At 39.6% G+C, this 27,713-nt stretch overlaps 1 protein-coding gene across 3 annotated transcripts; it reads left to right on the forward strand.

Moving 5' to 3' along the window:
* The first annotated feature begins 6,396 nt into the window (after nucleotides 1-6,396).
* YTHDC1 (YTH N6-methyladenosine RNA binding protein C1) lies at nucleotides 6,397-26,904 on the forward strand. 3 transcript variants are annotated; one of them, XM_021532614.4, is made up of 18 exons: nucleotides 6,397-6,493; nucleotides 10,152-10,253; nucleotides 10,848-11,176; nucleotides 11,308-11,662; nucleotides 12,916-13,005; nucleotides 13,515-13,568; nucleotides 14,177-14,271; nucleotides 16,096-16,204; nucleotides 16,305-16,422; nucleotides 17,257-17,341; nucleotides 19,226-19,392; nucleotides 21,860-21,942; nucleotides 23,361-23,397; nucleotides 23,490-23,529; nucleotides 23,632-23,694; nucleotides 25,139-25,273; nucleotides 25,877-26,084; nucleotides 26,478-26,904. In XM_021532614.4, the coding sequence occupies exons 1-18, from the start codon at nucleotides 6,466-6,468 to the stop codon at nucleotides 26,525-26,527; spliced, it is 2,148 nt and encodes a 715-aa protein (XP_021388289.1). In that variant the 5' UTR covers nucleotides 6,397-6,465; the 3' UTR covers nucleotides 26,528-26,904. The 3 variants fall into 3 exon arrangements, with proteins under 3 accessions (XP_021388289.1, XP_021388291.1, XP_021388292.1); XM_021532616.4 differs by lacking the exon at nucleotides 13,515-13,568; XM_021532617.4 differs by lacking the exon at nucleotides 13,515-13,568 and having other exon boundaries at nucleotides 25,877-26,904.
* Nucleotides 26,905-27,713: the final 809 nt, after the last annotated feature.

Here is a 27,713-nt window from a genome sequence, read left to right on the forward strand (position 1 = left end):
GAAACACAGCAGAAGATGTTCAAAACTGTCAACACATTGAAGCCTTGCTGTGCTTGGCTATGAGAGTGAAAGTTCGAAAAGGTGACCTTTACAGTCTGGTACCTAAACAGCACATGGCACTGTCTCTCTTCAATTCTTTCTTAAAAGTCTGTAGTATCAGAAACTGAAACCCTCCACATTTCTTCCTCAGGACAGAATAGAGAAAAATACACTGGCACAAGACAGAGAAACCTGATGTGTTCTCTCCATGATGTTATTGAAAGTTATTTGTCCATTTTGTATAGTTTTAAAATATGCTGCTGCCCATGGGTGTGAATACTGTGTGCAGAGCCCTGGACACTATTTTTGTTACCCAAAGAATTCCTTGGTTTGCATCAGGGTGCTATTCATCTATTTCAGGATAAGTTAAGGTAGGGCTATCTAGCTAATGATAGGGTCTACTATAGTACCACGTAGACACCTGGTCTTGTCAAGCTTGTTCTTTAAACCCCTGTCTAATTGGGCTAGACAGTTTGTACCACACAGTAATTGTTCATACACTTCCAGTGAGGTGACAGCTAAGAAGAGAGCTGTACTTTCCGCAACTATAAATCACAGCAGAGGGGAGTGAGTAGAGATTACCAAATACACACCCCATCCCTTCAGTGCAGGAGAGCATGTAAACTGAGCTCCAGGTATGATACATTCCAGCCTTACAACAAGTACAGGGCTCACTGCCAATAAAGAGTAACTGCAAAAGGATTTAGTAAGGACCATAAGGCCATGATTAATTTCAGGTGTTAGGATCTTGTGGTTCCTGTAAGTCTCAGACAGCTCTCATAGTTCTGTAAAGGCCCACCCAGCTGAACTCAGCAAATGCAAATGTCAAAAACAGATCTGAGAAACACATCTCAGGGATGACCTTAATTGCAACTTTACAGCCTCTCGTTTCCAGGGAGGCAGACAAGGAGCAAAAATTTACCACTTGAAATATCACCTGAACAAATCCCACGCACCACCTCCACACAAGGACCAACTATGCCAAACAGCACTTTCATGACAGCAATTTCAAGGGGATCCTGCATTTCTTTTCCTCCAGCCATAACCACTGTGGACCTCTTTACTGCAGCAAAGAAAATAAAATAGTTAATATTGATCTGGAATCAAAATGTGCACCAAACACAAAATGCTGCTACCTCCTGATTCAGTAGGGGACTGACCTAGAAAACCCACTAAGCTGAACAGGGTTGCATCTGGACTGAGCCCATCTAAACACTACTCAAGGCTGCCAAAAGAGGACAGTTTCCTTTTCTCTGTGTTCACCCTGCCTCTTGAATAGCTTGAAAAGCTTTTTCAACTCGTGTTCTGGAAAGTCATCCATGAAAGAAAAACAAAACTTTTATTTCAGGTAAGCAATTTAAATCAGGTCAGTGATGACTGTGAGACTGTGGAGGCAGCACAACTGAAAGCAAGGAGCAGGCAAGATAGAAGAGAAGGTCACCATATCCTGCAGCAGAAAATACAGACCACCTCAGCTGTATCATTTAACCATACTTCATGGGATTTGAAAAGGGAAAGGACAAAGAAACAGTCTGGTCTCTAAAGCAGAAGTGCCCCAAGAAGGAAAAATTGCAGTGTTGAATATGAAATGCAGATTCTTCATGTCCCCCCACAAAACCAAAATCAAAGGGACCAATAAACTCAGCCTTGTCCTAACTTGCTTGTCACTGAAGTGACTATTCTACTCTTCAGCGGGTCTGTCTGACAAGGGTCAGTCTGTCTCACAACATTCACTTCCAAAAAGCATTTATCAGGTTTTATTTATCTATTCATAAAATGCCCACCCTCCTCAAAACCCAGTGAAAACAAACAGATTAACACTAACACTACCAGCATAAGACTCACACCACCTGATGGTAGAGGGGGAGGAGGAAAAAGCCTGACCAGGGAAAAAAACAGGCAACCAACATAAACAGGAAAAACTACAGGAAAATCAATCAAATCCATATATTGTGGGAAACAGGGAAAAATCTTGTTGGCTTCCAAGAACTTAAGTTTCCCTTTCCCCCCTCCCCACTCCAACTTAATTTACTAATTAAAAATAATTTTTTGAGTAATCCTTATTGGGAGTTTCCTGTTTACACAGCAGTTACTCCATGATCAAATAAACTCCCTGGCCTGAAGTACGTGACCTTGACACACACTCAGTCCAGCATACAGCAGTTACCTTGTAAACAGGAAGCTGCCAGTGCACCAAGGCACAGGAACAAGAAGCACACAGGAGTTATACTTCTCCACTAGCACCTCCTGCAGCTTATTTCAAGTGCAAATCAGGAATTAAATCAAATAATATGTCATGAATACCTATGCCAACAAGTGTTTGCCAGCACTCTCTGAAGCTTTCTTGAAAAATCACAACTTACTTTTAACTGTAAACATCTTCCATAGGCTGACATAGCCAAAAGACTTGCAGGCATCCCAGAATGGCTATTGAAAGGCATTTAGGCATAAATGAATAAGAGCAAAGCAGAGAAAATTTTTATTGTAACCTGCATCTTACTGTTTTGGGGTTATAGGCTGCTGAGAAGCATTAGTGCTCATACATTCTAGAAAGTATCAGGCTTTACGGGAATCACACACATGGCAACATCAGTCAAATATATGGGTGTATCAATGGAGACTTAAATACCAGGCTGCAGCTACATGGATGGCTCCCTGCTAAACTGCATCACAAGAGTCTGTCTATTGATAAGAGCAGGAGCAGTAACAAGGCTCATCCTCTGATCTGGAACACAAATTCCAAAATTTGCACTTTAATTTGAGACAAACTGATCTACTTTACAAAAGTGATAGTCCCACCTCACCTTGGGTCTCCACAGTTCTAAGTTATATAGACCACAACAGGCCTACAAAAAATAATTTCCAAAAATACATGTCAAGCAATTAACAACCATTCCAACTCAGCTCCATGATAGATAGCAGAAGGCCTGGACATAAACGCAAGCCCAAGTTTGTTTCTTATATGGAACACGGATATTCTCAATTACCCTAGTCACTTCTTAGCAGTGGCCCATCTAAGTAGACAGTCTTCAGAGAATGTCTGTCAGCAGTTACCTGCACAAAAAAGGACAAATGGGCTAATATTAATATGTTATAAAGACATTTCATAGGGAGAATTTCCAAGCAGCTGTAGTCATCTGGTTTTGAAAGGCATTTGGCAGACACTGAGGGAATTCTTCAACATTCCTTTAAAACAGGCTAGGGCAAATCAATTAGCTCTCCCTTTAAATAACTGTATCTATCAAACCTCTGACACAGCCAGATCTAAAAGGGAACTCACTACCAAGTTTAGCACCATTTTCCCCCTCTTTTCCAGAGCAATTTGCTATATTGTAATCTACACAGGAAGTCACAGCTATCAGCTGCTTGCTGCAGTAAGTTTTCTCTTACCCTAAAATTCTTGAACAAAAGCCCATCAATTTAAAAAACCATAAAAATGGTTAAGACTGAAAGGGACCTTTGGAGATGGTTTAGTCTATACAGACTAACATTACATCCTTGAAAAAAGCATCAGCAGCTATGCTCACTTGCAGATACCCACCACCACTAACAATATAGTACAGTAAAGGTGCTGGACTCATGCTACCAATATTTGAACTTTGTCCCATGTGAAAGGCATGAAACCCACCAAAAAGTCCAAAGGGCTTTAAAGTACAGTATTCTCCAAAGCTGTCTTGCTGCACCTACAGATTCAAAGGGAAATACAAAAACTGACACCAGCAGCAGCCCAGTGGAAGAGACCTTCCATTTAACTCGTGCTGACAGCACCATCTAGTGCATTACATGCAAACAGACCTTTTTCCATAGGTAGCAAAACAGGAAGTAAACACCACACAGTAATTTCTAGTAAAATTAGAAAATGCAGGTATTGCTTATAAATAACACATGTTAAATAAACTTGTTGTGTGAATACCAGACACTGAAAGGTCACTCCACAAGCACCTTACCCAAGTGATGATTGATGTGATCAGAACAGACACACAAGAATTGCTTCAGTGTTTGGCTACAGAATCAGAAGCTAAGTGCCAGTAAAACTACTAGTGTCAAGTTCTACCTATCTGACACTCCAGAGAACAGATAAATGGGATAAATGTTGAATGAGTTCAAGTTGTAGCACTACAGTAGTAATCACCTTTCATCAAATCAAGAAGCCAATACAAAGTTGAAGAATAGGAACCTTTATTTCATTCTGCAAAACTTCACAATCGCCTCATAATTTTTACCTCATCACATAATTCCATCTTTCATCATCTCTCTCTGCAGAAATACTTCAGCTCTTCAGGGCATGCTTTCAGACCTTGCTTGCACAGCTTTGAAGTGAGACAGACATACCAAATAGTGTTACAGAGAGCCTTTTGCACTCCAGCCCCCTCCACTGGAAAGGAAAAGTGCTGCCTTAAGCTAGCCAACAGGCGCTGTGCTGATCAGTCATTTCTACCAACTTGTCCACTCTGGGAGCACAGGCAAACACAGTGAATATCAGAGCAAAGATTCCTGGAACTGCATTGTTTTGGAGGGGGGAGTTCAAGGTATTTAGTTGACTGGCTGCACCTATCAGGCTAGTCTAGCAAATATCTGCAGCCTTACAACAAAAATTATTCCATAGTCACCTTGCATTGCCTCTACTCACCTTGCTATGCCTCTACTCCAGTAAAAGAAAAAAAAAAGGAAAAAAAAAAGGCAGGTAGAGCTTTTATAACAGCATGTCAGGTAATAAGATATAAGCATATAAATTACCATAGTGGACAAAACAAGAATTACTTTATAATTGCAAATTACACATGGCCCTAAATATAGAATCATGAAATCATTAAGGTTGGAAAAGACCTCCAAGATCATCAATCCCAATCTTTGACCAATTACCACCACATCAGCTGTGGGAGTAAGTGCCATGTCCAGTTGTTTCCTGAATGCCTCCAAGGGTGGTGACTGTACCACCTCCCTGGGCAGCTCATTCCACTGCTTAACTAACCTTCCTGAGAAAAATTCTTCCTAATATGCAGCCTGAACCTCCCCTGGCACAGCATGAGGCCATTTCCTCCCATGCTGCTGATACTTACCTGGAGAGGAGGCCAACCCCCACCACACAACAACCTTATTTCACATAGCTGTAGAGGGCAACAAGATCTCCCTTGAATTTCCTGTTCTTTTGGGTAAGCCATGGGCTGCCAGCTTCTCCAGGAGAATGCTGTGGGACACAGAACCAAAAGCTTAACTGAAGTCCATATAGACACATCCACAGCCTTTCCCTCATCCAATGGGCAGGTCACCTGGTCAAAAAGGAGATCAGGTTAGTCAAGAAGTTTAGTTAGCCTTTCCTAAACCCATGCTGTGGCCTGATCCCCTGGTTGTATTGTACATACTGATAAACTAGCAAATGCAACTTAATGCCCAACCTTCTTCATAAGCTGCCCGAAAGGGCAACTAAGATGAGGTGGTAAAATTTCCACCTACATTACAGTAGAAAAGATTTATGCTCTAAATTGAAATTAATTTTAAAAGCAATGTGGATAAAGCACACTTGTTTCATATTTTGCAGAATAGTTTGGGTTGGAAGTGACCTTTAAGGTCATCCAGTTCCAAGCCCTCTATCACAGGCAGGGATACCTTCCACTCGATCAGCTTGGTCAGGGCTCCATCTAACCCGCCCTCGAACGCTTCCAGGGATGGGGCACACACAGCTTCTCTGGGCAGCCTGTGCCAGTGCCTCACCAATCCCACCATAAAAAAATTCTTCCTGATATATAATCTAAACCTCACTACTCACTTTCATTTTGAAGGCATTCCCTCTCGTCCTCAACCTACACATCCTTGTAAGAAGTCTCTCACCATCTTACTTGTAGACTTTCTTCAAGTACTAGGAGACTACAATTAAGTCACCCCAAAGTCTTCCCTAGGCTGAACAATCCCAATTCTTTCAGCCTTCCCTCATAGGAGAGGTGCTCCAGCCCCCTCATCAGCTTGGCAACCCTCCTCTGAACTGGCCTGATTGCCAGAAGAAAGGAAAAAACAATGAAAAGAGGGGAGGAAAAGGTAAAAGACAAGAGAAAACCAGGGAACAGCAACATCAGTCAAATACACCCAGCACCAGGGGTTAAGTAAGTACTGCCAAACTTTGCCGCACTCAAGACTCTCAGAAAGGGCTCCAACACCACACACAGCTGTCACAAGAGCTCGGGAGCTCCCCGCAGTTCCGAGAGAGGAGAAACCTCCTCCTCTCGCTACGCCCCTGTGCCAAACACAGCGCGGAACCGCCAGGGCCTGGCATGGCGGCTGCGGCCTCAGCGCCCCGCGCGGCGCATGCGCCGCCGCCCGCGGCGCGCTCTGACGCGGGGAGCGTAAACAAAGCGGCGCCCTGTGGGAAGAGGGAAGCGCTACGTGCAGGGAGAGACAGCCTCCATCTTAGGCGCTCGTCGCGGCGGCGGGATGGCGACGGATGGCCGGGAGGAGAAGGGTATGTGGCGGCAGAGAGGGGGGCAAGCGTTAGGCCCCAGGGAGGGGGGAAGGCTCAGGCGGAGACCCGATCCCCGACTGAGCTTTGCCCCCCCTCCCCGGGGCCACCTTGGGAGCTGGTGCTGGGCCTTCAGCCCGGAGACGTCCGTCTCCTCCCGGGAGCGGAGGGGCGGCGGGGTCTGGAGTGACCCTCCCAGGGTGATTGATTTTTTTTCTTTTTTTTTTTTTCTCTTTTTTTTTTTTTTTTTTTTTTTTTTTTTTTTTTTGCGGAAGGGTTCCCTGTGTTTTGTTGGGGGGCAGGAGGTAGTAGGGCCCCTCATGCTTTAGTGTCCCGGGCTCGGGGCAAGGTGACTCGAGCAGCAGGAAGAGGGAGAAGTTCGTGGGCCGTAAGTTTTATTTACATCATCGACAGCGAGTTACTGCAGGCTGTGTTTTCGCAAAAACACAATTTTATTTTTATGTTTTTATTGCGCTTTTTGTTTCTGCTTAGATCGCCAGGCCGTTTTGGTTTGGGGTTTTTTTGCACGGTTTTCTGTGGGGGGATATAGTTACTTTAGTAAGCAGAAGCTGGTGTTGGAATCTTACTTTGCCCGTTGTTGCTCGGCTTTTTGCAGTCAGTTCTGAATTATGGGCACTGTGGGTAAATAAATTTGAGTTAGAGGAATCGGACGATTTCAGAGTCATTACTCTGGAATAATAATAATAATCTAGGGTAATTATTGTCGAATAATAGAATCACAGCTCTTACAACTGACTGCCGCTGTCCATGGAAGCTGAAGTGATCCGCATGTTATCTGTGAGATTGTATTAGTCGGTCCTCACAAAATAGCCTTTTTAAGAAGCAAAACCAAAGTTAGGTGTAGCAGATTGTCATTTGGTCGTTAGTGCAGAGAGTTGTGAAGTTATAAAGGGCAAAGACATGGAAAAATCCCAGTACATTTTGTTAGAACTGATAAATAAAATTTTTGGTGGTGCTTGATCCTTAATGGTATTATTGTAAGACTGGTAAATTGGGATATGATCCGGTTGTGTCGAAATACATCTGATCGCCCACTGTGGATGAGCAGTGAGTTTGGAATGTTTGCTGTTGTCATCTATAAATTTCTATTCATATAAATATTTATCCACTTTGCTTTAATTTTTTTTGTTTGTTTGTTAATCACTGCCAGTAGTCAAGTTATATTTTTCATTTGTTTTTAATCATTTTTCATGTGAAAGGGGTTATTTTTGACTAAATAACATGTGTTGATGTGCATTTGCAGCAGAACTGATTTCTGCTCTAAGTGCTCCCATTGGAAGAGAAATGCTGTTTCACCACTTTAAAAAGCAGAAATGCGGCTTGCACACCTGTTTAGTATGAAATCACAGGGTCTTATTTCTTTTGTGTGCCAAATCAGATTTTGGGTTGGACCCTTCCAATAGTTTTAATTCTCCTGGCCAGCAGAGGAAATGGCCTCCCAGGCTACCTTCGTGCTATTTTGGGTGAGTTAAATTTGTTCATGGAAGGATCCCACAAACGACAAGCGGCAGGTGAGCCCTGTTGGGAGTATCTGTCACAGAAAGCACTCATTTGGTCCCTCCCTCTACAGTGGTGATAGACCATAAAATACCTGTCCTCTGGCATTTTTCTGTTTCTGCTTTTGTGTTTTTCCTGATACTTCTCTGAGATAACTTAGTGACAGTGGTGGTTCAGTGAGAGGAATCGTCTTGTGCAAGTCAGTCAAGCAGCATATCCAGTGTGAGACAGGAAGCAGGCTGCTAAATAAATCTGGAGATGTGTTTCTAAACAAATCAGGTCAATGTGCCTACACAAGGGGATGGAGAGACTCATCCTGCTCCTGTCTCCTGCACTCTTTTTAAGGTTCCAGCTGCAAATGAGGCCCATTTAACCTGAAAGGGATTTAGGAGAGAGTTTGTATCAGACTTGCATTTTCTGTTGAATTTTCCTTCTCATTTACTTCTGAATGAGCTGATACAGGAGTCTTTTAGCACCTTGCAATGCTGCTGCAGTAGGTAAATTAAATGTAGCGTACTCAAGTATGCTGTTGTCTCACCAAGAGGGAAACAAATTTAAGGTTCAATACATGTGATTTGAGATGGATGATATGTTTAGTTTTCTAATCTCAGTGCACCTCTTTTTCATTAGTGTCCAGCAAAAAACCCTAGCTCTAGACTTACCAAGCTTCCTGTGGGCAAACAGAATTCAAGCCAGGAAATTGCATCCCATGTTTGGTAGTTGCACAGCCATGAATCTGACTCAAGAATATTTGCTGTGGATGTTTATCTACAAACATAAAGGGATATCCCCAAAACAATTGTGATGCAAGTTTGTGTTGCATTTAAATGCCTGCTAACTGTAAACTGCCAGGGAAATGTTTGATCTGCTTCTCTCTGCACCATCTCCTTTGCATTAGAGACACCAACTAAACAGTCCAGGGATCACTTCTGCATTCTCTTAGAACTGAAAATGTGGAGAAATTCCAGCAGGAAAGTTAGTGCACGTTCTGATTTCAGATTTGCTAGTATATAGTAGAGAGACAATTATTATAGTGTTTTTTACATATATATATATATATATATGTAACATGGATTATGTGTGGGTTTTTTTTTTTTAATATCAAGCTGTACATTTTATTTTGTGTCTCAGCTCAATATTTTAAGATAGACAAGCTGCCAAACTCTGGAGGAGTTAATTTGCTGCATTAGCTCAGTTTCATGCAGTACAGTAATCCTTACCTGCATCTGCTATGGATATTGTAAACCAGCTGAATCCTTGGGGGTTGCTCTGGTTTCTTTTTCTTGAGCACAGAAAATGCAGTCAATCACAAAGTGGAAAGAACTAAGAATTTTGGAGACATTCCAAAATTAATACCTTTTTTATTTTTCCCTTTGCATGTTTAGGCTTAGTTCACTCTTTTTAAAGTGCTTGGAATATAGATCTGCTGCCTTAAAGCTTGTGACTCCTTCTACTAGAATCACCATATATCCCTTTCGGTTTCAGGCAAAGTAAAACAGAAATAGTAACATATTGTTAAAGTTTGTGAGCAGGTATGGTTATTTACTGCTTCTGGCGTGAATTTTCTTTAGCACTTGCCCTTTTGATCAAGTTGTGGGTTTTTTTTCAGAACAGCTCAGAGTTAATGATGCAGCAGATGAGTACTGCTTTCCCCGTTGTTTTTTTTTTTTTCTACTTGTAAATGAACCATAAAACCCACCATTCTAACATAGCAATGACAACAGAAATAGTGGAAGAGAGATAATTTAGCATGCAGGCTTGAGAAGTTTGCAGAGATAAGGGTCCCTCCTCTTCACTAACGGCACTCAGACTATCTCCTGGTCTCCCTTTTACTAAAATATTATACAGGCTTTTATGTTCAGCTTTCATTTGTAGGTCAACTTTCCTGCAAAGCTTTTGTGACATGAGGAGCCAACTTGGACCTTGTTTAGAGGTCTAAATGCATCTCGTGATATATTTTAATTCTTTGCTCTGCCTGATCCTTCCAAATGAAAGTGTAGAAATACATCCAGAAGATGTTAATTTTTGCTTTGTTGCAGATCTGTAGTCCTGAAGGAAATGTTTGGGTTTGTAAATTTTATTTCTGTAGTTAACATATCCAGACTTTTTATGGTTGGTTTTGACTTTTTTTGTGTGTTTTCAGATGGTGAACTGAATGTTCTGGATGACATTTTAACTGATGCTCCTGACCAGGATGATGAACTGTATAACCCCGACAGTGAGCAAGACAAAAGTGAGAAAAAGGGTATGTGACTTTGGTAGTGGATGTTCTGCAGGAACATAAGTGGTAAAAATGTCTTATTTCAGTTAGTCTTTGAAGTAGGGGATTTTATAACTTGATTCAAGGAGTGAATGAGTTCCAAAAGTCTTTATTTCATGGACATGTTCTTTTCCGCCTGACCCTCCAAGCAAACAGTCAAATCCATTTCCTTTTGTCTCAAGAGCAGTTGCTGAGTCTGGCTTGTTCTCAATTCATTTGCTATTAGAAAATGACTCCTTTTTGTCTCAGTGAAGTGAGATTAAAGTGCAGCAAGAGGGTTGCAAAGTCCGATTCCAGTTCTTGATTTGGCTTTAGGCCAATCCCATAAGCATTTAATTTAGCATTTTTATGTATAAAATCTGAGAAACATGTACTTCTAGTGAAGTAAAATGCATGTTTTAGAACATGAGCTGTTCCTAAGAAGCAGTTGTGAGTGTTGCTGCAAAGCCTGCAACTGGAAGATGTTCCTTATGACTGCGGCACGGTAATTACCTAAAATAGAGGAAGGAGAACCCTCTGTACAGTTTTTGTTTTGATATTGGGAAATAATACTGAACTTGATATTTCTTTCTATTTAAGGATCAAAAAGAAAAACTGACAGGATGGAAAATGCTGAAAGCAAGAGGCAAAAACCTTCTGTGCATTCCTCGAGGCAGATGATGCCAAAGCCTCCCAGTTCATCAGTTAGCAATAACAAGAGAATAGTGAGTATGAAAGGAAAGCTGATGTCAGACTACAAGACCGAGGAGTATCAGAGATCTGACAGAAACAAGCGCCCAGATGGTGATCGGAAGATGCGAATGTCAAGCAGTTCCAGGGAACCTTATAAAGGACAACCAGAAAAATCTTACATGAGGAAGAGGGATATTGACAGAAGGGCAAAGTCTTCTACACCGGACGGTTCAGAGGTATTAAGTATTCTTGCTGCCTTATAAATAAGCAATTTTATGAGACTTTTGTAAGGCACGTTCTCTTAGGACTGTGTGTGCATCCTGACAATGTTATATGACTGCTGATTCACTTTTTCTTTAAACATCAGAGAATCAGGCATGATGTGGATAGAAGACCAAGCAGATCTAGCCATTCTTCTAAAGAAGAGGTGAATTCTGAGGAGTATTGTTCAGATCATGAGACTGGCAGCAGTGGTTCCTCTGAACAAGGCAACACAGAGAATGAGGAGGAAGGAATGGAAGAAGAGGAAGATGATGAAGGGGAGGAGGATGAAGAGGTGGAAGAAGATGGGGAGGAAGATGAAGAAGAGTATGAGCAGGATGAGAGGGATCAGAAGGAAGGAAATGACTATGACACACGGAGTGAAGCCAGTGATTCTGATTCTGAATCTGCCTCTTTCACAGATGGGTCGGTCAGATCTGGGTCTGGTTCAGATGCATCAGGTAGGCAGCATCTTGCATGCTAATGTGAAATACCTTGCCACTGAAAGATTGACTACTTTGAAAAATAACCACTTCCTGTCTGTGTCAAAAGTAAGCTGTGGTAGCATAAGTCAGGAAGATGTTAATTATGAAATACCATAGGCAAGTTAAAAATGTACTAAAGTGGAAAGTGGTAAAACAAAATTGTGGATATCCAAATTACTGTGTTGAAGATTCATTGTATTCTTGACTGCTTTGGCCTTGCTGTTCAGTGCTTTAAAACACTAAAATTAGTATTTTCTTGGGTATCTAATGGCTTAGTTTTCTCCATGATTAATTTTAATTTAGTGTTGAGCTGTTTGGTATCCATCTAGATGAGTGACCAAGGTAGACTGATGTAGTAAAACACTATGTCCTTGGGGAAGGATAGGTGAATCTTAAATAGTGGCTGTGTTCAGCATAGGAAATCTAAACCTAAGATGAAATTATTTGTTATTCGGGCAAATTTAGAATGAAATAAATGTTTTAAACAGGAACTAGAAACAATTCGTTTGTATTTGTATATTGTAACTGGTCCAAACTTGCAGATGTGAAGTGCTGATGACGTAAATGCTTTTGGGTTTGGCTATTCGTTGTTTGTTTTTTCTAGGAAAGCAGCTTGCAATCCTGTTAAGATTCCTATTGTGTATCTTCCTTGTCTGAAGTCTCCATAGGTGGTCATCCTGCTTAATATGCTGCCTTTTTTAGCTCAGCTCTGCTGTATGGAATTAGAGACAGCAAGGTGTAACCTTAAGACAAGTGAAGCTGTAATAACTGTGCTAAAAAACTCTGTGGTATAATGTAACACTTTCTTAAGCGTGGAAATAATTGTCTGTGTGCCATAGTGTTTTGTTTTCCTATCTTTTACTGTTTTTGAGCTCTGAGCAAATGAGCTCATATCACTATCGCTACACAGTTTGTGCTAGATGTTGCACATTTGGGTGAAGGCTGGAAAGAGTGCTAACCCACCATTACTAAAAATATAATAAATTCTGTCTCATTGCACAGATGTACTAGATTTGTGCCATTCATCTTCCTTTTGTGAATGAAAAGCTTGAGTAACTAGCATTTGCTTCTTCTGTGCATGATAGCTTTGTGGCAACAACCACAATTTTAATGTGCAAGCCGAATGGTAACTTCACTTTTACTGATGCTGTTTTCCTGTCTCATTACTTTTTAATCTCAACTTTGCCTGTGTTTAAAGTATGGCTTTTATTTTTTATGGTTTCTTTTAGATGAGAAAAAGAAGGAGAGGAAGAGAGCTAGAGGTATCTCTCCAATTGTTTTTGACAGAAGTGGGAGTTCTGCATCAGAATCATATGCAGGTATTCTTCCCTTTCATTGCTTGTCATTGTGACTTGCATCAAATCCTAATGTGTAATCTAAAATAAATGTAACTGGCTGTAGAGATTTATAGAGTATGTAGCTTCGTATAATTTGGTATTGACTTCTGGCATGTTGTGTGTGGATACCTTCGGGGGGAAGTAGGATTTCTTGTTACTTTAATGCTATTCTGTTGCTTAAGTGGAAATTTCACCTTTTTTATTTTTTTAAAACTTGGAAGATGATGATTCAGTGACTAGTTTTCTGAGTAGGAAATTGTTAAAATATTATTTAAAAAAAATAAACCCAAATCAAACGACCCAAAACTGAAACAAAAAAAAAAACAAAACAAAACACTCGTGCACATTGAATAGTATTTTTTTGTGTGTGTGGGTGCGCGCCAGAAAGCATAATTTGTCATGAATGAAAATTGTATGGGACAAGGCTGTAGAAATTGTATATTATCTCTATTAAGGCTCAATCTGAACAAATGTACTTTGGCTAAACACAGGTTCAGAAAAGAAGCATGAGAAATTATCATCTTCCGTTCGTGCTGTCCAAAAAGGTATCATTTAAATTTGAATTTTTAATGCATGCCCCATAGCAAGCCATTGTCTCTGTTGATTAAATTACCTATAAGTAGTGATGTTCTGATATAAATCAATTTGAGCACGTCATTATTCTGAGCATGATAATTGAATCTTGAGCTACTTTTGCATGTTTTGAGAGCAATATGCAAAAAGTTCAGTCACTGTGCTCTTTGTAGAGGCAGCAAATTTAAAAAGGAAGTGCTAAAAGCTGCAAAGAGGAAGAGCATTCACCATTCTCTGTTGAACAGTTTGTGCTTGTTACGAGTGTTACCCATCATTTATGAAAAGATCTTTAAGCAAGGAAATAAGTCCTACGTATCGGAACATCACTGAATCATGCTGATTTTATTTTACTTTTTTCTTTACTTGGATATCTGAGTTTTAGTTTTGGTTTGGTTTCCCCTGGCATTTTGTGCTCTGCAGCTTTGACTTTAAGTTGGGTGGTTGACTGTGTTAATACATAGATAGGAAATGGGAGGGATGCTGTGTATTCTGAAGGAAGCAAACAACTATCTGTACTCAAAGCAACATGTTTGGTAAGTATTTACAGTTCAGCTTATTTGATACTTTGTTTTCTTTTCAGACCAAACAAGCAAACTTAAATACATTCTCCAAGATGCAAGATTCTTTCTCATCAAGAGTAATAACCATGAAAATGTATCACTTGCTAAGGCAAAGGTATGTTGTATTTTCTTCAAACTGATCTCTGTCCATTTCCAGACATACCCACCTTAGTTTGGGGGAGTGTGTAGTTGGATGTGTTATTTTCTTTGTCGCTTGGATCTTGGTAAATGCAGCAACAAAAGCTACTGCACCTTGGTAACCTAGAAAGGGTCCTAGACCACTGGCCATTTATGTTGCCAAGAATAGGTTTAAAAGAGGCTTTAGGGGCTGTTTGATAACATCCTAAGCCAACCTCTGTTGGGAATGCTGGGGTGGTATTTTCTCCCATCCATCAGTACTTGTGTTCCTATTGCTATACTCTGAGATGGTTCAGGAGGGTGTTTGGCTTTTTTCTCATGCTACATGAGTAATTTTGGTCAGGTGACTCAGGATCTGAAGCTTACTGTGGAAATGTATGCCTGGCAGTGCTGGTGTGAGTGAGTTCTTTGGGAGGGATGCCAGAGGACCAACCAGTTTTCAGCTGTTGAAGAATTTGTGCTAGGTGTCCATTGCACCACTTCCATGGTTTTGTATTGGCATGTGTTCTTTGGAACGGGTCATAGAGAAAATACTTGATTTGCTGTTACACTATACATAGAGTAGGTGATTCTGTTAATGAAGATTTTCTAAATCAGGATGGAAATGGCATCAAAATGATGAAACAAATCTCAGAGTCCTGGGCATGTTTGGTTCTCACCCCTCCTTTTAGCTTTGAAGGTACAGCGAGCACCATTCTGGCTGGTGTTTGCTTTAGCTTTATAAAGGAGTCTATCCTCTTTTGTGCTTTGTCCACGACTATGAAGCTGCAGCAGTATCCTTGTTCCTGAAGTTATTAAAGTGGATGTTTGTCTTTCAGTGTAGAGGCATCAGTGCTTTGATGTTGGACTTCAATGAAACTCACTTTTGTGGTGCCAGTGTAATAGGTTGTTCAGTTCACAGCAGGGCTTTACAAGCAGCCAAAAGCCATGCAATCTGACTGAAAGCTAGCAAAACCCCCAAATAGTTCTCTGGTGGCTATAATGAATTACCAGAATCAGACAAACATTGATCTGAGTTCAGAGTAGGGCGTAAATACTTACCTTCACTAAAAAAGTGCAAAGGAAGGAACATTAACTTTTGGTATGTGAATCATATTCTGAGGCTGAAGTTTGTTTACCCAGAAAATGGACGGAGGAGTAATTCAGTAAATTATTATTCTATTAGCTCAGCTCAGCTGCAGGTTGCGTTTTATTGTGCATGGCTGCAAAACTTCTGGTGAAGTAGAAAAGATACTATGTAGTAGTAGATGTGTCAAGCTAAACAAAGTGATTTGAGTTGTCTTGCCAGTTTAAAGCGTTAATTTGGTGTCTTTCATGTTGCTGACATTTCACTGAAAGAATTTTAAAGCCTGCAAACTGTCCTCAGCAATCCGCATACTATACTCAAGTCTACGTGCCCGCCTTTTAGTATTTTTCTGTTGGTTTTTCGTAATTCCTGTGTGTTATATAATACATAAATTCCTTAAGTCACTTGAAACATATTTGAAAATTTCATCCTTATTATTTTTAAGTTAGCTGCCCATCATTACAATTACAATGGAAGTCTTATAGATGGTCTAAATGCATCTTCAGTGTTTATAAGAAATGAAAAGCCAGTGTTTTAAAAGTTTTAGTACAAGGCAGGCTAAAATATTTCTTGAAGGAAATTAATTTGGCAATACATTTTTCTTTCTATTTTCTTCTATTCAAGTGCAATATTTTGGTCTTGTTTTCTTCATCTATGTTATATATTTATGTTAGCTAAATAATTTGAGATTAACTGCTATGTTTTGGTGATGGTGTGGGTGTTTTTCTGTTTTAGGGAGTATGGTCAACCCTTCCAGTGAATGAAAAGAAGCTTAATGCTGCATTTAGATCAGCAAGGAGTGTTATTTTGATATTTTCTGTAAGAGAGAGTGGCAAATTCCAAGGTAAGGAAAAGTGAATGATTATCAAGGTGAGTGAAAGTGAGTTTTATATGCAATAGCCTTTCTGTTGTATCTTTGTTACAATTCATACAAAATCCTTTAGGGTTTGCAAGATTATCTTCAGAGTCCCATCATGGAGGATCACCTATACATTGGGTGCTGCCTGCAGGAATGAATGCAAAAATGTTGGGAGGTGTCTTTAAAATTGACTGGATTTGCAGGTAAACAATTGTGCATTATGTTGCTGTTAGTAACAAGGCATTACAGTATAATTTCTGTGTGATGCTCAAGTGTCAACAGCATACTTCTGAAACTTGATTCAACCAGAGATCTATCCTCACTGCTCACTTGAACAGACAGCTGTGGATAAAAAAGAAAAAAAATTCATATAAGGACAAATCTGTTTTGATCTAACTGAACAAAGAAAATACTACTGTTCTGAAGCAACATATAAGCTAGTACAAGTGTTGTGTAATGTACAGGTTGTGAGCAGCATGTTCTTACAGAAAAGATTTTAAATCTCTGTTATGGAAAAAGTTACAGAAGTCCTGTGAAACATGTTGTGCAAGTACTTTGGACTGCCAGAAAGACTGAATAGAGGAAAAACGAGACTTTGAATTAGAGAAATCTGTGTTGGAATGGTCCTCTTGAAGCTACTGACTGCCACCTCCAGCTCAAAGCATTTCTAGCTTCTTAGTTAGGTCAGTGCTCAGGGATTTATTTCAGAGTGTGCCAAGAGCTACCACACTGGTCAATGTATTCAGATGGTGAGATAATAAACAAGCACAATCTCAATATTGCCCAAAGATCAAAATATTCTCTTTTAAAGGAGGACCTGTCATAGTACGAACTATATTAGTTACTACTGGAATAAGTCAAAGTGAAATCTTCAGTTACTAATACGTAGAACATAAGAATATGTTCAGAGACCTGGCAGTACAAAGAATAACGGATTCTTTTATAAGTAATTTCCTGCTGTATACATTTTTAATTATTTTCTTAATTAAAAAAAAAAACTGAGGCAAAACTATAAATGGTGCCACTTGCATATTTAGGCGGGAATTGCCATTCACTAAATCTGCTCACCTGACCAATCCTTGGAACGAACATAAGCCAGTAAAGATTGGACGTGATGGACAGGTTTGTTAATTCTTTTTTTCTTATAACTGACATCCTCTAATGCTTTCTTCCAGCTTTGAATGTGCAGGAGATTAGGACGTTTATAGCAGTTACTTGGAGTAGAGTGCTGTGGCAAAGGCATTTTGCTTCTTTCTAATGCTGTTGTGGAAAAAGCAAAAGGAAACAATACAGTGCCAATTCTGTTGTCATCTTTATGATAAAGAGTGTTTGCTTAAAACTGTCTGATACTCTGAATTTGAAATGTGATGTGCCTTGCATTGTATAGTGTGCAATCCGTATAGCATCAGGCTTTAAGCAAAAGGTCTGATGTTTCCAGTTGTGCTTTGCATTACTTTTTTTTTATGTACTGTATTGCTTAAGGCATAGACTCCCATTATAGACTATATGCTAAGCAGATTTTAAGTGGGGCTGGCTCTTTGTCTTGTCAGACATACCAGAGTGCAGGTATGTTGCTGCTGTCATCATGTACCCAAGCTGTGAGTAAAATAACAGGTTCTGCTTTTTTAAGACAAGGTGGGAGGTAATCTCCATACTGTATGGAAAATGTCAACTCTGTGTTGCATTGGTTTTGCCCACAGATGTGTTTACTTTGTGGTGTAGCAGGAGAAAAACAATAGTTTTGGTCTTGTTTTTAGTTTAGTATGAACTTAAAAAAATAGTATTTCAATTAACTTAGCTACTGCTAAATGGCAAGGATTTTGGGGTTTTTTTTTGTTTTGTTTACAATAGACTTATGATCTGGATGTGGGTTTCAGCTTTTTTCATCAAATTATTGTACTGCTGTGGTCTGGACAGGCATTGCCTGATGCTTGCTTTCCCTGCTTTTCAAGTCTGCTTATTTCCTGAAGTGGTTGTCATTTATCCATTTATATTTGCTCAACTGTCAATGGATATCTCTTCTGAGGACACATACACTGCAAATCTGCCTTTACAACATCATTTGGGAAGGTGTTCTGCAGGCCTTCAGTCACCAGTTTGAAGAAGCGCTTTTTTGCATTGTTTTGCACTTGACTCCTGCTAGATTTATTTGATGACCCAAGTTCTTGTACTGGAAGAGAGAGTCAGCAAGTTCATGTCTGTTCCTTTCTCCTCCAGACAACTTGTGGTGTCTGAAGGTCCCATTATCTCCATCTTGTTCCCCATATCCCACCTATTTCACTTTTAATCTGGGCTGGAGAGACCTGACCTTCCCAGTCATTGCATGTAGGAATTGTTACACTCATTCAGTTGTTCTTGGTGCCCTGCTTTGACATTTTCCGTTTCTATTGTCCTCAAATTTTTTGAGATGCAGGGGCGCAACTGTACCCAGTATTTAAGGTGTGGGTGGAACATGAACTTTCAGTGACTTTTGTATTCCGTGTTCCTTTCCTAATAACCCTGAGCACACAATCTGTTTGTTTTGACTGCGGTCAGACCTTGAGTTGGTATTTTCATGGACCTGTCTACCATACAATGAAGAACTCGTACTGAGTGGTGGTAGTCAACTTCTTCAGGCCATGGCTTTATATACAAAGCTGGGATGGATTTTTTTTCCTACGTGTGTCACTTTTCTTTCTGTAATAGGTAATCATTTTCTTTGTGATGAAAAACAGTCTTCTGATTTTATAGCAAAACAGTGATGTCCAGTATGTCTCATGGGAGGATATGGTTACCCAAAGTGTTGGACTATTTTATGAAAATTCTAAGTAGTACCTAAAGAGTGAAAGGTAATGTAAGTGAATTTTGCTGTCTGTAGTGATACTGAAATCTCTTTGAGAAGTGTCCTTTTTTTTGGTGTTTTTTTTGTTTGTTTGTTTTTTTCTTAATTGTAAGTTGTCAGTATTTTTGGGGAGAGTTTCCTTTCTTCAGTTTATAAACCACTACTGAACTTCTAACTAATTCTAGGAAATTGAGCCGGAATGTGGAACCCAACTTTGTCTTCTCTTCCCTCCTGATGAAAGTATTGACTTGTATCAAGTCATTCATAAAATGAGGCACAAGAGAAGAATGCACTCACAGCCCCGATCAAGAGGACGCCCATCCCGTCGAGACCCCGTACGGGACGTGGGAAGGTTAGAAACGTTCTTTGGACTGATAATAGGCACATGTGTCAGAATAACGTGATGGAGGAATGTGATTCGTCAAAGCTTTCCCTGCGATAAAGAAGAGAGAAAATCCTCAAATCAAGCTGCATGGACAAGTTTGTGGCTTCATTGAGGATTTCACATGGTTCCCCGGTCTGTCATTTTTCAAGAGGAAAATGGGGATCTTTGCTTTTGCAGAAAAAAGCTCTTAAAGTTCTGTCTCTAGTTTAGACTAGATGATTTATTGAGTTAATGCAACTTGTAATGCTAGCTGTAGGTAAGCTTGGCTTGATTATGAGCAGGCTAGGTGGAGAGGAGGAAATATTTATATGCCAAAAGTGTGTTAATATCTTGTAAAAGCCTTTTCTTTCAGGTGTGTCTCTGGATAAGCCTTATCAAATATGGGACTTTTATAAGGATCACTTAGAATTTTGCAGAAGATGCCGCCTCATTTTGAGGATAAAATATTTAAGTTATTTTGATATTCAAGAGGAGCATTATTGGGACTGTTTCAAATTGTGTCACCGTGATGTGTTAACCCTATTGCCAAATATTCTCTAACATGTAACCACTGAATTCACACATCTTGCTGAGCTTCTGAAAACAGTAGGTTCTTTCCAAAAGGGATCAAGTGGCCCTTGGAGACCCGGCAACAAACCAAAAAGAATGGCTGTTGCTGTGTCTGTATATACAACCTTTCCAGATGCTGGCAGTACCTGTGGACTTAAAAGTATTTTTAGAGGATCGACATGGTTATTGATCACTGCTTTATGAACTTAACATCATTTTCCAGAAAAAAGGGGGTATAACTTGTTACAGAATTGGAGAAGTCTTTGCAAAGAACTGATACTAGCCCTTCTGCCAAACACCTTTTCCCCGTGGTAGCCACTTTGCATACAGACTGATGGTATGGTTTGGGCTGAAACCTTTGGTTAAGTTTCCTTTTTGTGGAAACATCCTGTGGTAGGTACAGAGCCCCAACAGGAGTCCCCATTTCCTTGAGCTTAAAAAAAAAGGACACTGTGACAAGTAGGTAGGAGGAAACCTGGCAGCGCCCCCCCTATTTTTGGCTTTAAAGGACTGAACACCAAGATGGCTTTTGGAGTTAAGCTAAGAGGTTTCCAGTGCAATAAAGTATATACAAGTGAAGGTTTTGCAATGGACTGCAAACTATACATATAACACCACCACACCTTCTCAAGCCTGCCAGGGCCTCCATTTATGTATGTGGCTTACAGCTTAAAGTCAGTAGTTGGACTACTATATGAACTGTTTCTATCATATTTTATACCGGTCGTAAATGCACTCTCAAAACTACAAGAAAGCGGTATGTTTATTCTTTACACCAGCTTTTATTTTCTTTGATCTGAATTTGCTGTAGATACAATTGCTTTGGTTTTTGGGCTTTTTGCTCATACTAAAGAATCTGCTTCCATTTTAAAAAGTTTAGTAACTGGGTATGGTGGGCTTTAATGACTCAAGTTGGGGAAGGGAGGGAGAAGTCAGTATTTATTACTCAACTGGCAAGTTGCACAGTAATTAAGCAATATAAGAAAGTGTTACCGTCTTGTCAAAAGAAATGACACTGTTGGGGAGGGGGAGGGGGGGAGAAGGGAATGGTTTTGTAGCTGCTTTGTGTTTAGAAACACTGTTACATTAGCACTGGAGTCTCTCAGTACAGTATTGTTTATGTACCTTGGAGCAAAATAAGCAGCCAGTTGTCAGCTCTTTTTTGAGCCTAACAGCAACTGGAATGTAACTTTTTAAGGAAGAACAGAGTTCTTAATATCTCTTCTGTCAAAGAGCTGTTTTTATAGAAAAGAGCCCTAATTATTTTAATTAATAGGAAGCTTGAGCATTATTAAATTGTAAAATGCACCAGTGCATTGCTAGTAAGTTGCTTAGAACATAAATTATTAGAGACAATATAATTGGCCCATTCAATTAGGAGAGTCACAGTTAAAGTTGCAATTTCACAAAGCATGCAGAGTTTTGTTTATAAATGTTGTGGAAGTAGACCTTTTCTAGAATTCTTTACCCTATAGCTATCAAATGCAGTAGTCTTCATACCCTCTGTCTGCAATGTTCTGTGAAATTCTCTGTTGTCCAATAGGTGTTTCAAAATTTTATGTGGAAAGTGTAATGTTAATGCCTAAGTTTGAGTTGGGTTTAGACAAATCTGTTACTTTTTGTTTGGGATGAAGATACAGTTCAGTAGAGTTCCTTCCTTAACTACCAAAATTCCTGTAGACAAAAAGTAACAGTGGAGTGTATGTAATTGAGCTATTTCTGATTCTTTCAGTTGAGATTTAAAGCTGTAGAGTATTTTGAAGCAAATAGAGTTGAGAATGATTACATTGATATCCTGGGCAGCTCAGACTATTCCTGTGAGGTATTCTGCTGTGACAAATGCTCCAAACAACCTTGTTTAATCTTTGATATCTAATTTGTGTAGGCGTCGACCAGAAGATTATGATATTCATAACAGCAGAAAGAAACCAAGGATTGACTATCCCCCTGAGTTTCACCAAAGACCAGGTTAATATCTTACTATGAAGATTTGTGTGCACCAATTCGCAAGTGTTTTCTCTTTTAGCATAACCCTGTTAATTCAAAAGCAAAATACTGGTATGTCTTGGATATAAAAATGTAACTTGTTCCAAGTGCTGCCCACTGTTTTAACCCATCTCTTGAAGAAGTCAGTGACGCTGTTTCACTGGTTTGAGAGCTCAGTTAACCTAGGCTGAGCCCTTTCTAAGAGCCTTGAATTCTGTACATTATTGTGAATAGTCTCAAGTGCTGTGTTAATGTGGGCACAGAATTAGATCTGACCAACTTGTCAAGATGCTAATCATCAAATGAAAATGTTTGAGAAATTTCCACCTGGGAATGTCAGTTGAGACTGCATGGCAAGTAGCCTTTGTGTGGAGCTGATGCTAGACATTCAAGGGAATGTTTTCACAGAGCTTTTTTTCAAGCTTGACATGAGTTGGGGAGGAGGATGTTGCACTGCTTTTTATGAGAGGATCTAATGATGAAGGGAAATTTGTTGTTCCTAGAAAGAAATGTTTGCAGTGGTACTGCAGCAACAGCACTGCTCGTGGTGCAGCTTTCTTTTTTTTCCTTCAGAAAGCAACTATTAAGAAATTGTCACTTTTAGTCTACCAAATTGTGCTTCCCATCTCTTAAAAAAGCGCATTCTGCTATTTCAGTGGTACATTTCTAAACCTGTTCAGAACATACCTGTATCTGTCCAGCTTGTCTGCAAAACTGCATTCTTTCATGCAAAAAGTGTTGTTGCTGCTCTGCATCTTTCTAAGACCACTGTTTAAAAAAACAGAACAAGATTTTTCAAAAATAATGAAGGTCAGAAGCACTATTTTATTTTAGTACAAACATGTGTGATGTTTTGCACCATTCTGCTGAGCTCTTAAAAGGGTTTTACTGAAGCTGTAAGAATTCTGTGCCCTGTGGGGCTTTTCCAGATACTTTTTAGTTTGTTTTTAATTTCCTGTGTAGCGCTGTGTCCAAAACATTAGGAAATGTGCTTTAAGGGTTGCCCAGATGAATTTGTTCTACTGATTGTACAGTTAGGAAGTAGTAATAACCACATGCTAAATGCCTGAAGACAGCACTCTTCAAATTCATGTGCACTCAAAATTCAGTTGACTAAATTTCAAATCTTTATTTGCAGTTTCCCTCTTGCATATTTGTTTGTACTGTTTAACTTAAAGGTTTATTGATGTCACTTTTTTGTTATTGCATTATACTACTTGTCTGCATTGTCTATTAGAAGCTGTAAGTTCTCAAGAGTTATTTTGAAAGTGAGGGCAATGGCAGGTAGACATAATTTTGTAGCAGGCACAAAATGAAAGTATACTTTCTAATGAATATAGTTTTTAAGATTGTTCACTTGAGATGGTAAATTGAATTAATACTGCTTGATGTTTGAACAGGGTATATAAAGGATCCCAGATATCCCGAAGTAGACAGGTAAGGTGTGTTCATGTTATTCATTTTATGTCCTGGTAACTTGTCTGCACGGATAAGTTGGATTTAGTTCTACAAATTTTTATTCCCAACAGACGATTTTCAGGAGTTCGACGAGATGTATTTTTAAATGGGGTAAGTTGTTGCATGCAAATTTTTGGGCAACTTTATATTCAGCTTTCTGCACTTCCAAAGAACACTCAACACAAATTTTAATATTTCTGTCTTTCATTTTAGTCCTACAATGATTACGTGAGGGAGTTCCACAACATGGGACCACCACCACCATGGCAAGGAATGGTTTGTGTCTTGTTGAATTGATTTTTCTTCTTAGCATACAGCTTCTTTTTGTTTCCCACAAAAGGAGCCTGGCATATGCAGTGTGCTCTCAACTCTTTGCTTTTCCTAAAATGTATTTTTGCTGTAACAGTCTAAAAATTTTAGGGGAAAAATATTGATAAGTATTACTTTCAACAGTAGTCTGGCATTCTTAGGGAGCTCTGAAGAAATAGCAGAACCCTCCTCTAGCCTAGATGGAAGGGTGTGATGACATTCTGTATCCTGCTAAATGTTCATGGTAATTGGCTCTCAAACAGCAAATGCATCAATCAGCTGAACTTGTTGAAGCAGCTCATGGAATGGGCTGCTGGGCTCTAGTGTTGGGCAGTGGCTTGCTTTTGGCTATGGCAATGAAGCATGCAGGAAGCTAGCAAAATGTGCTGCACAACCTAATTAAAATAAGTCTTCCTGTATTACAGCCTCTATTGAAATGCACTTTTTTTCCCAGTAAGATTAGCAGATACATGAGTGTACATATTTACAACTATGTAGACAGTTCACTTGTAAAAGTTGTGGCGTTTATGTCAGGAGAAGTAGTTATAGCGAGGTTATTTTGGTTATATTTAGTAAGTCTGGCCTGATTTTGCACAACTATAATGAGTCTTTTGGTTCTTGTTAGTACTGGCAATCAGCAAAAAGCAGTGCCAGATCTAGAGATGCTCTGATAGCCTCTCATGTTTTGTCAGCTGAAACACAGCTCCTTACAACTGAAGGAAGTAAACAAGATTGTCAGATTGGAGGGAAAACAGTTTTTTAAACTGTTAAGCCTCCAAAAAATCCCTTTTTTTCCCTCCTCCCCTCTTCTGCATGTAGTCCAAGTAGTTGTCCTAGAATCCAGTGCTTCCATTTACTTTCTTTGTAACAAAAATGCAAGCCAAGATGTTTTGGTACTATGGCAACGGAAGACCATGCTGATGGAAGAAATTGAAGAAATCAGCCAGAATAGGTCTTGTTTAAAAACAAAAAAGGCTTAGCATTATGTCAAATAATTTGTCTTGCAAATTATTTGTTTTTTAATTTAGAATAGAAATATATTCATAAGGAATGAGAATGATTTGTTGCTATAAGAGTTCACTGGTTTGGACAGAGTTGGCATTCTGAATGCAAAGGTTTAAAAACCCCAAAACCAAAACTGCCACATTTAAGTAGCAGAAGTTTTATGTACAGTGTCATATTGAGCCAGATGTGGAAGGAAGGGATATTGGACTGTGGGGAGGGTGTTGACTAGACTTCTCCAGGCAATGGTAGGCAAGGGAGTAAAGCATGCCAGCTTAATGGAAAGTAGTCTGCTGTTCAGTTAGGAGGCTGTGATCAGATTTATTTAGATGCTGTGTTTTCCATCTGAATGATGCACTCCTTGCGTGCATTCATTTGCTTCAACAAACTTCCTGTAACTTTCTTGTAGCCACCATATCCAGGTATGGAGCAACCACCACACCACCCTTACTATCAGCACCATGCACCTCCACCTCAAGCTCACCCTCCATACTCAGGACATCATCCTGTACCCCATGAAGCAAGATACAGAGACAAACGAGTAGTAAGTGTCCACACAGACAGAGGGGATGCAAGTCTGCAGGCTGGAGTAGGAATCTGGGGTCCAAGGGTAGCCTAGCTTGGGATTTGTTGGCCATGAAAAACAGCATGTTTATGACCTGCATTAGAGTTCCTTGGAAAGATCAGTTGTTTAGACTGACAACACACTTCCAGCAAATTTGATTTCTCTCCCTGGTGAAAAATTCTCACCCTCTTAAACTGAGGTGTATGCTTAAATAAGCTTCCGGTCTGTCCACCTCTGAACATTTTCATGCTGAAGCCCGGTTTGAATAAAGACGGGCCTGTAACTTTGCTTGTGCACATTGACAACAAATTACTTTATTAGCAGAATTTTGTGTTTTAAAACCAGAAAACAGGGCGGATTATTAAATTTCTGTTAGCTGCCTTGAAAGGCTCCTTAGTTTTCAGGTCTCTTGCTGGTGTCTGTTTGAGCCCCAGATTCTGCACATGTATGGTGGACAGTTTGTTTGGTTGGGTTTGCCTTTTTTTAAATACTGGGATTTCTGAAGGGTTACAGCCAGTCTTATCTATAAGGGAGGGAATTCTGATCTGGGAAAAAAATAGCAGAGCTGTCCTTCCATCACAGCACGACTATGACATGAGAGTAGACGACTTCCTTCGCCGCACACAAGCTGTTGTCAGCGGTCGGAGAAGCCGGCCCCGGGAGAGGGACCGAGAGCGGGAGCGCGACCGGCCTCGAGATAATCGGAGAGACAGAGAACGTGACAGAGGCCGTGATCGGGAAAGGGAGAGAGAGAGGATTTGCGACCGGGACAGAGACAGAGGTGAAAGAGGTAGATACCGAAGATAATCTATCTGGAACAGTGCTCACTTGAAAGAAAAAAAGCTTGTATTTTTTGTGTGTTTACAAGTAGTACATTTTATTTTCAGCTGTCTACTTAAAGTTCGTTGTGTAGAAGAATTTATAATGACCCTCTCTATTCCAAGCATGCAGTGAACTGTGAACTGGAAAAACTCAAATAGGCCAAAAATAAAATACACAAAGCTGACACTTAACTTCATGTTTCTATTGGAACAAAGTTGGAAGCAGCTAAGAATGTAGATATTGATTAATTCTCAATAAATGTTCTACTTAGTGACTTCATTCTAGGTTTTTGAATACTGATGGATAACTGCCTTTTTTTTTTTCTTTTTTTTTTTTTTGCTTTGATGTTTTCTTCCTGTAGTTTCATATGGTTCGATGGGAGAATGCTGCTATCAAGTATGCAAATACTGAAGTATGATCTCTTTTTCTTTTTTTTTGACGGTATGGCAGTGTTGTAGCAGCCTTTCCCCCCCCTCCCCCTTTCCCCCCCCCATTTTTTAACCCTATCTGTGAAGTCAAGTGGTTTTTTTTTTTTTCAGTCTTCATTAAGAAAAGCAATATTAAGAAGACACAATTGATACCTAATTTTTAGCCTTTTTTAAAAATCTTCCCATGTTCAGTAATATTTTGATCATTTCTCTTGTCTGGTCTCTTTCCAAAATGTACACATTGCTTGGAATGTTCACAACCTGCGTGCGTGGAACCAGAAAATATTGCTGTATTCTACATTGCTACCATTTTTTTTTTATAAAAATAAATTGGTAACTATTGAAATGTTTAAAACTCAATGTTGGGTTTCTTGGTTTTCTAAGCTTGACAGCTTTATTAGAATCCAGCAGTTCTAGGAAAAGATCTGTGTTCAGAAGTAGTTCAAATGATCTTTGTGGTAAGCAAAGTTGATAATGAAGCCTGAATTTAGGACAAGGACTGTTGATAGGAAAGGTAATTGCATTTCTGTTTCCATAGTGAAGTAGCCAATAACTCCTGCAGCTCAACAGAGTTATTCAGGCCCTACGTGTTCAACTTAATCATATGATCTTCAAACTGTTGAGAAGCTGTCCTCAGCCACAACATACCTGTCTCAGGAATGTATTAGTCCTGCAAGATCCACAGTCTGCACATACATTCTTTTTAGTGATCACTTGTTACTTCTCTTAAATAAGAAATATTTTACCTAAATGCCAATGGTAAAACTGTGAGGGAAAAAAAATTAAAACTTGTAGTGAAAGTTCTTCAGTTTATCCAGCAATTTCCAACTTTCCAAAACTCGTAAGAGTAGCACTGCTTTGGTGGACTTCTTTATAAACTTCCTGCAATGTCTTCTCACGTAAAAAATCCAGATGGTGCTTTAAACACCTCCAGCTCCACCCTGCTGGGTGCTGCAGCTATTTTTATAAAAGGCAGTATAGGACTGGCCACTGTGTGGCATTTGTGGAAATGTGTTTTTTTGATCTGGCAATAATTCGTGCTATGCTTATTTTAATCTACAGTCACAGTAAACATCTACATGTATTAAACAAAAAGTTAGACCTCCATTGTACAAATATGTTTGGATTCTTTAAGTAGTACTAGAGGCTGAATATGTGTTTGGGTTCCT

This window comes from Lonchura striata, chromosome 4 (genome assembly GCF_050655825.1).
Source record: "Lonchura striata isolate lonStrDom1 chromosome 4, ASM5065582v1, whole genome shotgun sequence".
NCBI classification, from domain to species: domain Eukaryota; kingdom Metazoa; phylum Chordata; class Aves; order Passeriformes; family Estrildidae; genus Lonchura; species Lonchura striata.